This window comes from Pavona decussata, unplaced genomic scaffold, assembly GCF_977016875.1.
Source record: "Pavona decussata unplaced genomic scaffold, jaPavDecu1.1 SCAFFOLD_92, whole genome shotgun sequence".
Lineage (NCBI taxonomy): Eukaryota > Metazoa > Cnidaria > Anthozoa > Scleractinia > Agariciidae > Pavona > Pavona decussata.
Window position 1 is genome coordinate 2104782 of NW_028145509.1, and position 13378 is coordinate 2118159.

The following is a 13378-nucleotide window of genomic DNA, read 5'->3' on the forward strand; positions in this document are numbered from 1 at the left end:
TTAACATTAAGATGCATTTTGTTTTGGAGGTTGTTTTGTGGTCAGAAACAGGTTATCAATGTAGAAAATTATTAATACCGTGAAACCGGAAGTGCTTCGCGGCGGAAATTCAACTGGTTTACCAGTTGAAACGATTCTTTAAGAGCCAGAGGGCCGGAATGTGCAGCTGGGAAAGTGATATTTTAAGGACAATGAAACCGTTTGACGGCTGACTTAATTATCTTGAGGCTGGCGTAATGATTTTTACCCTAAAATCGTTGCGTAAAGCTTCGGCATATTAACTTTCCAGAATGGTCACTCACTATGCAAATGCATTTCAACGTTATTTTATTCCATCATTAAAGCGATTACAACAACTCCATGGAAACACAGAGGGTGTTGTCTAAAGCCAGCGGTTTATCTGTTATTCCTTTCCCTTATGCTGATACATTTTTAGCAACCGAAGGTCAAATATAACAACCTTAGGTCTTTCTCTTTTGTCCCTTATGTTTAAACCCCTTAATAGTTCTTCATTTCTTTGTTGCATCCGATGCTTGTTTCCAGTGTTCAAGTTATCAGGTCCGCCATCTGGAAGAAATTGACACAATTTATTAAACTTGTATGTGTTTACGTATCACTGTCAGCTAATTTTTATTGAAATGGAACGCTATGTAGCAATTACTATAATAAAACGAAACTATAGCTTTGGGATTTGCAGATTGAAGTTAGCTCTTGTTCTTAGTCCGGATACGGCACATTACTTTCATTTTTGTCTGATTTCACTCCTTTTTTATTGAAAAGCAAGTGCCTTTTTCTTGATGACCAGCATTGCTAAATCTTGCAAATGAACTATAAACGGAACTAGCATTAGTTTTTAGTTCGTTTTCTCATAAAATTGACAATTGCTTCTTAGGGCCTGTTTATAAGGAGGGAGGGGTAAACATAGCGCTTGGATTTCAGGCTATGTTCACACCAGACCTGTCCCAAATAGATTTCGTTAGGCGGGACCCGTCTGTTCACTCAATCCGGTGGTAGATCAACAGGGCACGTTAGCTTTTTTTTTTTTTTAGTAAATCAGACGCAGAACACAAGAAGTCGCTGTAAAAGAGGAGCTTTATATGCTTTTGTACGCTGGGTTTTTTTAGGTTCTGCCATTTGAGCGATGGTACGGTTAGTTGCCCTAAAGTAGTTAAATCCTACTAAGCAAAGAAATGGCCATTTATCATCTTGTTTTCCCGCCTCTGCTTTAAGTAGTTCGATTGATGTTTTCTTTATTCTCGCAACTAACTTAGTCAAAATCACGATCAAAACGCAATAAATTTTAAAAATATTCAGCGTAAATTACGTTGCTGGCAGCAAAACGAATTTTTCTAGTTGTTTATACGACGCCGGTTCCATTGAAGACCGGAACATTTCTGAAATTGAACCTTTGGTTTGCAGGTCCAAAAAATCGGTCCCAAATGGTACGGGTACCAGGTCCCGTGTGAATAAAAGCCCTATTCCGCCCGATCTTTGAACCAGATCCATTTGGAGCTAGTGAGAATATAGCCTTAAAAGATGAAATCAACATCAGAGATCACGTAACAACCAGAAATAATAAATATCTGTGAAAGGTTTCAGGAAATTTGGTTATTTTTACTGAAACAGAAAGTATGCATTTGTGAAAGAGAAATTTAAAAGGAATTTTCCCTTATAAAACAGAAAAAAAATCTTTTTGACAGACCCTCTACCTGATAATTTAACACCAAGACCGGAAATTTCAAGTTGGAGGTAGTGGGTAGGGGTAATAACCACCAACCCACCGAACGAACCCCCCTTCCCTTGGCTCGTTTCCTTTTCTCCACACCCCTTCCTCCCCCCAGCCCAGCCTACTGCCCTGCTGATTTACACATGAAAAAAAGTAAGCCTGGTATCAAGACAAACTCAACTCCAGCCTCGAATTCACTCAAAAAGCACTACACTTCATTCTGGGAATAGGGTAAAGCATTCATCATTTTACAGGCTTCTCTGTACTGTACAACCGGGGGCCCCCTGCAAAAAATTACTGTGATCTTATTGCCATCTGTAGGTTTTCCTTCTTCGCTGTACTTCTATTATATAAGTATATTTAAAACTGATCCGAAAGAAACGCAGGATTAATTTTCAGAATAGCAAGTCTTTGGTACCTTAACAACCATAGAGTTCCACTCTCATTGATATGTGTTCATGCCAGTCCTTTGGTCGGAAGCGAATGCAACGTGCAAAAATTGGTGGGTTGAGATCATGAGCAACGATAGTGTCCCGGTCTACATTTCCATCAAATTCCTGAGTAAATAAGACGATAAATTGTTGGCTAAAATAGAGGTTTTTTCTATTTCACATTTGTCAAAGGAAAATCCTGCAAACCTCAACAATCGTAATCAACACAACAAACCAATCAGAATTCGAAAGAAAGCCACGCATTCGGCATGAAACGCGGGAAAATGCACGCGACAAAGTCACTTCTGTGTTTCGGTGTCAGTAAAACGCGGCGCCGAGGACGGGGTCGCGGTCGGGGTCTCTTTTTTATTATTTTAACAATTAATGATAATAATAATAATAATAATAATAATAATAATAATAATAATAATAATAATAATAATAATAATAATAATAATAATAATTGTTTTATTGTTTTATTCACGTACTATTTTAAGTTTCGCTTGGCTCACAGGTTACGCTATGCGCCCTGTGTTGCTTTCTTATACTGTGCATACAGATAGTTTTACTGCGCATCAATCGTTTTTCCCAATCAACCATCATCCTCCCTCTACAACACGTTGGAAGGAAGGGAGTTTGACAGTCAATACCATTTTTTTGTAATTTGAATGGAGTTTTTAAATTTACATGTCAGTTTTGATGTCGCCAATGAGATTTCAGAGTTCTTGTAGAAATTTCCTTAGTTCATTGACGTTATAAAACTATGAACATTTCTTTACATTACAGCACAAGTATTTGAAGAATAACAATCGTCTCACAAGTATTTTGAACTTTTTTTTTTATTTGTTTATTTTTGTCAGTTAATGCATCTTTGTCGGAAAGATTTCCATAGAAATATTCTACATTCCATTCGAATGCCGAGCTTTGCAATGGAATTAGAACGCATTTTTATTTCATTCTCGGAAATAATAGTCACACGTGACATGGGTTGACTGTAACAAACGAGCACGATCATGGAAGGCGGCGGGGGTGTTTATAGTAAGTTCATGCACATTCTAGTTCACGAATTTGTTAGTTCAAGGGAATATATTGTCTCGTACCTTGTATTTTTTGCCTCATAGAATAAAAGGTAGTCAATTCACGGAACCAATGTCCGCCAGAATACGGAACTACATCGAGTGTTGTCACCAATGACCTCTCCTAACCTAGCAAGCTTTAGAGACTTTTTTTCATATTGGCTTTAATCCTTATTTAACCCGCAAATGACCCGTGATGTTGAAAATTAAAAAAAAAAAAAAAAAAAAAAAAAGAAAAGAAAAAGAGACCCCGACCCCGCGTTTTACTGACACCCTCTGTGTTTGTATCTTATTCTCATTGGTTGATGAAGTGGCATGAGTTTTACCAACCGATCACATGGCGTTTTAAAGGAAAACGAAAGCAAACGCAAATTCACTTGGAAACCACTCTAAGTGAGTGATTATGAGCCAATTTCGGACGTGTTTCTGCACTATAGCTTTAAAAATCTGGTTCAGCCTTCACTGAATCTTTCCAATAGTATGGCGCGTTTTTACGGACAAAATATCGAAATATCATTGCATGAATGTCATGTGTACATCCATCAATATTATGCTGCATACATCCATGTTATGTGAAGTATAAGATGTACTGTGTTATGTGATACAAGTAAAAGATGATCAATAAGATAAAAATATATTCGTTAAAACTAAAAAAAATGTGCGATAAAACTAACAGATGAGGAAGCGGAAATGATTACAACTAAAAGATGTGGAAGGAAAATGATTTAACTCTTAACCGGAAATGGTGTCTACACATACCGCAGTTTTCCCGCACTTTGTTGGCCGTCATTGGCCATCCTAACATGGCGGATCGTCCTGCGGATCGTAGGTCTGTCCAATATTTTCTGTGGAACGTTATAAACGCTGTCACAAATGTTCAGACCAGATCAAATCAAAGGGGAAACAATGAAGAGTTAAAATAGCGAGCGTTCTTTCGTTTTTTTGAAGGCGGCGAACAAAAATCTCCGCAGAGTCCTACAGCGCGGTGTGCCTTTGTCTTCGTACACTTGTGATTAGGTTACCAAGAGAAACAGAAAGTTCCTCGATAATACCAAACCAAATCCGTGCGCCTTGCATATTTATTTTTATCGACCCATTGCTAGAAATCCGCCATCTTGTCAGTTATCATTTAGTCCCCAGGGCTAGCAAAAGCGTGGGAAAACTGCTGCATGTGTAGACATCTTTTCCGGTTAAAAGTGTTTCGCTAGCCGATTGTCAGAACTATTTAATACACCGTTATCATTTCAAAACCTACAAATAAAATACAGATAGAAAGCTAAATAATACAGTAATCGTATAACTAACACAAGTACGTAAATCAAAGATAATCACCCGGTGCTCTGTCTCTCTGCGTAAACGGCGCTAGCAAAATACAAAACTAAACTGTAGGAAAACTAAATCGACTGGTGAAATTAAATTAAATTAGCTGAAGCACGCACGTGCACGTGTGCAATTTCGCATGTGATTGCGCGAAACAAAGAGCTAAATCATTTCCGCTTGCTCGTATTTTAGTTTTGTCGAACATCTTGACTTTTATCACGTTGCATCGGATATCTTTTCTTGCACATAACATGGATGTATGTACACATGACATTGATGCAATGATATTTCGATATTTTACCGCAAAAACGCGCCATAAGACAGTTTGTTAGCACAAAAATTCAATAGGCCTTATCACGGTTTTCGACGCCATTTTGACGAGTAGGCAAACAGGCTTGAAATAACAGTGTTTGTATGGAAATCCGATGTCAAATAATTTTCATAAAACATCGCTTCTCAAAAATTCATGAATTGGAAACTTTTGGCACTAGGAAAAGGAGTTTAAGAAAAAAATTGGAGGGATGTAGCTGTGCCAGAAAGCGTCCAGTCGTGTTTTGAACTTTCCATACATTTCCCTGTATTTTTTTCCCGCGAACTATTTTTAATTGCAGTCACGGCTGTTTCGCTTTACAGACAAATGTATGGAAAGTTCAAAACACGACTGGACGCTTTCTGGCAAAGCTACATCCTTCCAATTTTTTTCTTAAACTCCTTTTCCTAGTGCCAAAAGTTTCCAATTCATGAATTTTTCAGAAGTAATGTTTTATGAGAATTATTTGACATCGGATTTCTTTACAAACACTGTTATTTCAAGCCTGTTTGCCTACTCGTCAATATGGCGTCGAAAACCGTGATAAGACCTATTGTATCTCTGTTAAGAATGGAGTCTCTTTTTGACACTGCACATGAATTCTGCGAATCTTAGCATGGTCTGAGAAACTCAATTTTCTTAATGACAGTTCCTGCGAGAAAAATATATTCTTGTACGGTTATATGACAACGCGATGAAAGAAGAGCTTAGCAAGGATTGTTGGAATCCATGAAGGAATTTTGTTGGGGTGGGAGAAACCACACGTTTCTTCTGAGATTATTACATGTATTTTACAGCTTTTTCGAATTATTGCTGATTAATGATCTCTGAAAATGCATGGCCACTCCCAATGTTCTTTTTGGGTTTCAGTAGCCCTTGAACCGCGCAAAAATACTTATGTATCAGGAGGCACCGTCTTTAAATTATGTTTCGGTTAAATAATTCAGAAGAACTAACAGGTGCTGTTAACGGTAATTAAAAGCCATAAGTACGAGCAGGTAATGGGCTCCTGGTACGAGGTCTTTGTCAGACCTGGTTTGCGCAAAACAAAGCCTTTGAAATTACCTTGACAGTTCCTTGATCTTTTCCCTTGTAGCCCTGGAACTGCTTACAATCTTCACTGTACTCCAGCGTGTATTTGGTTACCCACTGGCCGTGTTTTCCACCGGGCCAGTGCTGGTTAAGATTTCTTCCTTGCGTGGCTACACGCTTTACAATGTCATCCGGAGCACCCAGGTCAATCTGCAGCCACTGGTAAAGATTATTACTTCCAGCTGACCAAGATCCCGACTTGACTGTAGTTTCATGAAAGTTCATCCTCCCCTGGCTGGCGGCATGATCGCCGTCATATACGGAAGAAGCCTTGATTCGATAGTTTGGCATTGCATAACTTTCCATGCCAAGAGGTCTCAGACAATCTTGAAACAAAAATTAGACATGCTATTAGCTACGATTTATAGTAAACAATGTTTGCATACGATTAATTAGAATCTTGCCCAGCACAATCTCAAAGGCCTATATCGTTAATGAGTACTGATTAGTTTCCGTTGGAAAAAAATTGTAACTTAGTTTGTACTCTGATGATGTATATCTTCGTTTACAAACTCTTGTAACCAAAGCCCGGGTATTGTTATGAATTCACAAATTGAAAAGCTCTTAGTTGGCTTGATAGCTACATGATAAGCTCGAATGCCATTGAAGTCTGAAACTTTTCCAGGTTTACTTTCCGCACCTCATGTGAACCTGCTTTACTGTAGTTCAACTATCTGCCCACCCCAGGTCTAAATAGGGTTAATGGGCCGCACTAGTCTTCTTCAACAAAGCGCGAGAAAAAGAGTAGAAAGATTTTTCATTTTTTTTTTTTTTTGACACGACCCTAAGCTGTGGACATATCATGAAGGTATTGACATGTGACGCATTTTCGAAGTTTGTGAGTCAGGAACCCAGCTCTCTGATCGATGCCTCTTTTTCACATTTTAAGTTCGACCGTATTACCCACTATGCAGTACATGATAATGATAAAGGCTATGTTACATCAGGGGCACTGTTTTTATTTCAACTTGTCTCACAACGATGTTCTGACACAAGTTGTACGAAGTATTACGTAGTGTAGCATGCTCTGAAATAACTTGCCTCGCAATATTTTTGCTGCATTCACCGTTGTACGGAGTAGAACCGACTTATTCTTTTCTCCAACAGCTGCAGCAACAAAAGAACTGCGAAGTATGTTCATCTCAGGGCTAGTTAAATTACGCAGCGATTACATTCATGTAATTTCTGCCAGAGTTGCAAGAAAAATGGCTTATTGTGACAGTGCCTTATAAGAGAAGTATTACGCGAAGTTTATGTCATTTCAAAAAGCGAAAAGTTTTGCTATCAACAGAAACAAAAAATTAGTAAATAACTGTCCAGTTTTGTAATAAATTATCACCGGCCCACTACAATAAAAACGTCTATAACTGCCACTTGCAAGAGACAGAGTGGGTCGGAATGGATTGAGACTTGAAAACTGTTAGGTAAAAGTTCTGAAAACTATTAGACTTGAAAAAATTTCTCGTAGTTTCGTTTTTAAAAATGCATTGAAACAAATCGCAACTGTTCCTTTCAAGAATTGAGTTGATTTCTTTCCTCTCGTTGTTCTAGAATTATTTTGTATCTAAGTTATAAATGATAAAGAAATCACTTAACGAGGGACGTACCTATTTGGCAACCATAGAGCTCCACTCTCATTGATAAGTGGCCATGCCATGCCGTAGGTACAAAACGAATGTAGCGTGCGATGATTGATGGATTGAGTTCGTGAGTAACCACGGTGTCTGCGTCTGTGTTTCCAACAAACTCCTAAATAAACACCAAGAGAAACTGATTATAACATCGTGTTACAAATTTGCAGTCGTTCCAATTTTCCAGCTGTACGTTTTAAAACCGTTCTTTCTTGACAACGGTCAGATGACATGCTCTCTAATTTGATCATATTGAACAGTAGTTGAAAATATGCCATAAAAGTTTACATCAGGATTTTGCAATCTACTCCAGCATTTAAATTGGTGTGTAAGATCCTAGTTTTCTTGTAAGTCATACAGGTTATTGAAAAACTTTCAGTCAGGAGTAATTGGATTTCAACGTGTTTTCACCACATACCCTTCATTGGTGTTTTGTTGATAGTCGAGTTATATTCTAGTTTATATAAACATAGTGAAAATAAGATAAATGTTTCCTGGAGAACAGGTTTTGTTCCTGATTAATTACAAAATTCTCTGAACAACAACAATAAAAAAATGGTGCAGGTGGTTTCTCATATCGGTTTCATCAAATCATATCTTTTTAAACGTTTTTTTTTAAGAAGCTTTTTGACTCTTTCATTATTGTTGAATTACTTTTCTTGTAAATATTTATCTTGATTAGTTATTCATATTATAGTCTGTATATTTTAGGTGTTACTGTTATCTATTATTTTCATGTATTGTTATCACATAGTTTATCACATATTTACACGTAAAGCGTTATTAGTTTCTTAGTAGAAATAACGCTATATAAATAAAGATTATTTTTATTATTATTATTATTATTATTATTATTATTATTATTATTATTATTATTATTATTATTCTAATCTTAACGTTTTATTAAACTTCGACGAGCTCTTATAAATATACATTTTTTTATGGTATTGTCTCTCTATAAAAAAGTTCGTTATAACATGGCGCGCATGCCTTTTTTTGCATCTGAATTGCACACGTCATCAAATGGACGCACGGCAGTGCGTTTGTTGAGAAATGTACCATGAGTACGCCAATAGGAATAAAATTAGGATGCACGCGCGCTATGTTAAAATTAACAATTATTCCACGAGCGCGCGTTGGATATGACAAGGTACGTAGCGCCGAGTTGGCTATAATCATCTCAGATCTAAAAAGCGTGAGTGGAATAATTGTTTTATTTAAAACAATCAAGAAATATTGCTAGATTTCGCTTATTTCGTTTTTTTCAAGAACAATTAGAAGACAATTTAATGTCTCTATTTTTGGGGCATGGTATAATGGCTCAATACCTTGGCCGCTAAGCCAATCAAATCGCCCGAATTGCATTGTACAATAATCGAGTTTTTAATAATAAGATATATATATATATACCTTTGCGTCTGCTTTTCCTTGCTCAATGTAATACTGGAATTCTGAACCATATTCACTGTACATCAGCATGTATTTGGTTACCCACTGGGTGTGAGGTCCCCCGGGCCATTCTTCGTTCGCGTTTCTTCCTTGCGTGGCTAAACGTGTTACTTCGGTGCCTGGAGAGGTCAGGTCAATCTGCAACCACTGATTAACATCATTGGTTCTAGCTGCCCAACCTCCTGAATGCTGCGCGGTTTCCTGAAAGTGGAGCCTCCCCTGGCCGGGGGCATGATTGTGATCATACATGGAAGAAGCAGTGACTTTAGCGTTTGGTATTTCACCGGACTCCATACCAAGAGCATTAAAACATTCCGCTTGAAATGAAAACGAAACCAAAAAAGATTAGCACCAATTGATGTTTAATTGTACTTGCTTCATCAGTTATACCATGACTTTCCTGGTTTTGTAAAGGCATGACATGCAGGGAACGTATTTGTTACAAATTGTCCTTCAGGTGACCGTGCATTAACAGAGTTGGTTGTTGTAATGAGAACCCCGTGTGTATGTGAAACACGGCGCATCCTTGAAATGACGAAATCATCGGCTTTATCCCAGCTGAAATAATCTTCTTTTCGCCCAGTTCTCAAATGGCAGATTCATCTTCAATATTCTTGGGTTTAATGATTCTTTTCCTATGTACTGGATAAACAAAGGGGCCAACTTCATTACATTAATTTCTGGATTTTGTAGACTTACGTGATTGGCCTTCTGCTCTGATAATGCCCATAAGCAGCAGAGGAACAATTTTCAACAAAACCATTTTACCTACGTAAAAGATAAAAACAGATAAAACAAACCGGCATCTCCCTTTCGAAATGGCGTATATATCTTTAAGTTTTTACTTTTGAAAAATTGCGAGGTTGTGGTAGTCCCTGGACATGCTAATTAAAAAGCTGATTGACAAGGACATGTCATGGAACTGATCAGTTGATTTCTTGTCTTGAATGTGCTATATTATTATTACTATTATTATTATTATTATTATTATTATTATTATTATTATTATTATTATTATTATTATTATTATTTTTTTTTTTTTTTCGGGGGGGGGGGTGGGGTGGGGGGCTGTATTGTATCCTTTTTCTTTTTATAAGTTTTGCCTTTGCTCAATGGAAACTACCATACAAAACTGAACGATGAATAAAAGTTTAGGCTCAATATAAAAACCCTGTTCAATTCTCATAAAAGCGAGATTTCTTTAGGTTTAAGAAAAATCAGCCTAAAAATAAAAATAATACTCTCCAAGAGTGGTGTGCTTATCAAAATTTACACCAAAGTTAACAAGAATTCATGTCTAGAATAAAAATAAATTTGAAATGCAAAATTAAATAAGAAGATAAATATTACAAATTTACAATTTCTAATTAAAATTGTAAAAAAAACTTGAAAGGAGAAGAAAGAAGGTCATTTTGAGAAGAATTGAAGCGGATTTAAATTCCTTTGGAAGTTCCTCAGAGATCTGTTTCTATCGGCTGCGCCCCATGGCCAGTATAGATAAAACTTATTTGCAAAAATTCTTACCCCTTGTACAAAGTTATTCAAGTAGTGCTGATTATATTTTCCGGCAAAATCAACCAATATCGAAATGCAGCTACAATACTTTGCAAAAAGAGTTAACATATCAGGATATATTTGGCTTGTCGCGTTCGATCGCTGTCTCCACCTTCTCTCCCCACAAAAATGTTTGGTCACTTTTGCCTTGATATCTAGACCACGCGTAAAAGGTAAAACGACAACATCGAATGCGGGAGGGGGAATTGTACAGGAAATATTACCGTGTGTCGTGACTCAGGCCAATATTGACTATTGAAAATTGGGTTTTGTCGATAGTGTGTCATGAAATTTTGCAACTAATTGTAGCAGCGCACTTAAAAGCTCCTTGTTTGGTTTTGTTTTCTTTTGAGGAGGCGTTCTGAAGCGGTATTTTGTTTTGATCGTTTTTTGTCTGCGAGTTGTCGTAATTATATCCTTTTTGGTCTTAGAACTGCTCAATCGACCCCGCCCCCCCCCCCCCCCTTCCCAAAAAAAAATATATATATATAATAATAATTGTAATTGTAATTCCTCTTAAGCTAGAGGCGAATAACCGATCTTCCTAAATTATTCCTTTAGTCATTTCGTACGTATAATGTCAGATAAAACCTCTAGATCAAATTCCCGCCATATTTTTGAAATTCCCCTATTTAAATCTAGATCTGGACAAAGGACATCCCATTACTGTATATTAAGTCTGTGGAACAGTTTGGACAATTCTTTTAAAACTCTGGAACTCTGTTTTTATTTTTAAGCGTAAACTTCGAGCCAACTTATTCCCCTTTTTCCTCTCTAGTTTGTCTTAGCTTTTACATAATTTTTTATCTTGTTATTTTTAGCGACCTTTCTTCAGCTTTATTTTTACTCTTCTAATATAAATCATTTCATCATTGTAACTTTTAGATTTACTATCGCTTTGACGTATAATTTTGTAAATTAATTTATTATTTTCACTGAAAAGCCATTTTCTAGAAGTGTCATCAAAGTTTGTAAGCCAGGAATTAATTTTTCATGTCGGTGACCATCTGTTGTAAAAGACCTTAATCCTCTCATTATTTCGGATTGAAATGTGATGAAACTATAGCTAGTCAGAATTTTTTTGTGTAAAATTGGACCTTGGTTCGTTCTTGCGAAAATTAACCATTTCGTTTTCGAAGGGACAACAAAAAATGCTTACAAGAGCGAAAAATAAATGTCTAATTTTTGAAAGGCCAACAACATCTGGTAACTTCAGAGTATGGATTCAGTTCCCTAAATTTTCTTCTACTTAAATTAAAATTTCGGTAAAAAAGCCTAACAGATCAAATTGCGCTAGCTTGTACAAAGATCGGTTTTAAACTCAATTTTCAAACTCCAAAAAAGTCATGTGAAAGAGTATTTTCTTTTCTGAACGTTCTCGTAAGAGTGATTCTAATTCTTTTACAGTGGTTACACAGTTTACATATATATCTTTGACGCGATTTGCTTCTTTTAGCAACGTTTTTTTTATTGATGTAATTCTAATACGTAAAGCTAGCCTCCAACAGCAGCAAACAGAAATAAAATCCTGATTTACAGGATGATTTCCTGCGGGAATAAATGGATTTATCGATTGCACTTAACGACAATTATTTTATTCGGGACTCCAGAGGGAGATCATCTTTCAATAGTAGCAGTAAAAAAAAAAAACGATTAAATAAAAGTGAGCAAGATAAGTGTCCCGAAAAAAGCAACGCTCAGCTCTTAAAAATTGATGTAACAACCACTTCCGCAGGAAATCAAGGGTCAAATCAACTTACCACACCTTGGATTTGCTCAACAAAGCAGTCCGTGCGTTTGAGTGAGAATAGTAGAAGAATAAGTGAGCATATGTGATATATTCCAATTTAAATCGAGGTTTACCCAGTGAGGTAAACAACAGATTACTGATCTGTTCGACTACGTGATCACTCGCAGACAAGGTCCCATTTTGTTAACGCGCGTGGCACGAAATCCCGAGTTCACCATATCCAACAAACCCTGAAACGATTACAAAACAAGCAATCATTTTCGCGATTGACCAGACTTTCGAGAGGAGGAATTACATTATGTTCACCACTAACTAAGAAATAAGAAAATAATGATAATAATTAAGAAATAGAAGGAGAAGAAAAAAAAGGAATCACGGTTATGTTTAAACAGCTGTTTAGTTTGGTAATATCGCAGAAACTAAGTAAATTAACTTGCAGGATTTTGATAGCTATCAAGTTATACATATTCAAAACGTCACGTCGTAAATAGAGTTCAAAAGAGCTGTTTTCTTTAGTTTCAATAATTAACTTAAGTTCGTAAATTTAACTCAAAGAATGTTTCGGCGAATACCCCTCTGCTCAATTTCATTTATGGCCTCATTTATAGCAGCTAATGGCAATACGCTAATGACTACACTTCGCCTTGATTGAAGACCTATTTAACTAGCTGTTTGGTTAATCATATGCAACGTCAACTTAGTGATCAATCTCAATCTTTTATCGAAAACCTAAATTAGACTAAGAATTCTCTCAGTGAAATCCTGTTACTCCATTGAATCTGTTGCAAGAATATACACCCTTTTCCGCAATCTTTCCTGGAAAAAAAGTGTACAGAAGCAAATCGCAGAGTATTTTACAGTGTGTCCCAGAGTCTTTGTCGCTGTCCGCTATTTTGAATACCGCGAAGACCCAAGAAACGAGGTTGATCACATAACTACTCACTCACACAGTCAGGTTTGACAGGTTTTGTAACCGTGCATACCAGGCGAGCAGAGGCCCTTCGATCAGTTCCTAGATAAGTCGAAGATCGAAGGGCCT

The 13378-nt window shown here is 36.8% G+C and overlaps 1 protein-coding gene across 1 annotated transcript; it reads right to left on the reverse strand.

The window, feature by feature from the left end:
• Nucleotides 1-310: 310 nt before the first annotated feature.
• Nucleotides 311-12383, reverse strand: LOC146473827 (EGF-like repeat and discoidin I-like domain-containing protein 3). Its single transcript, XM_085117906.1, has 7 exons — nucleotides 12355-12383; nucleotides 9735-9803; nucleotides 8997-9352; nucleotides 7563-7704; nucleotides 5929-6281; nucleotides 2145-2283; nucleotides 311-567 (listed from the first exon to the last, which is right to left on the reverse strand). The coding sequence occupies exons 2-6, from the start codon at nucleotides 9796-9798 to the stop codon at nucleotides 2146-2148; spliced, it is 1053 nt and encodes a 350-aa protein (XP_084974032.1). The 5' UTR covers nucleotides 9799-9803; nucleotides 12355-12383; the 3' UTR covers nucleotides 311-567; nucleotide 2145.
• Between the last annotated feature and the right edge of the window lie 995 nt (nucleotides 12384-13378).

What these genes read in the sequence shown, in the direction of transcription:
- LOC146473827 (XM_085117906.1), bottom strand. Translation starts at nt 9,798, where the DNA reads ATGGTTTTGTTGAAAATTGTTCCTCTGCTGCTTATGGGCATTATCAGA. An exon ending in CAGAGCAGAAGGCCAATCAC is followed by an intron (nt 9,353 to 9,734) that starts GTAAGTCTACAA and finishes TTTCATTTCAAG; the next exon opens with CGGAATGTTTTAATGCTCTT. An exon ending in AAGATCAAGGAACTGTCAAG is followed by an intron (nt 2,284 to 5,928) that starts GTAATTTCAAAG and finishes TTATTTACTCAG; the next exon opens with GAATTTGATGGAAATGTAGA.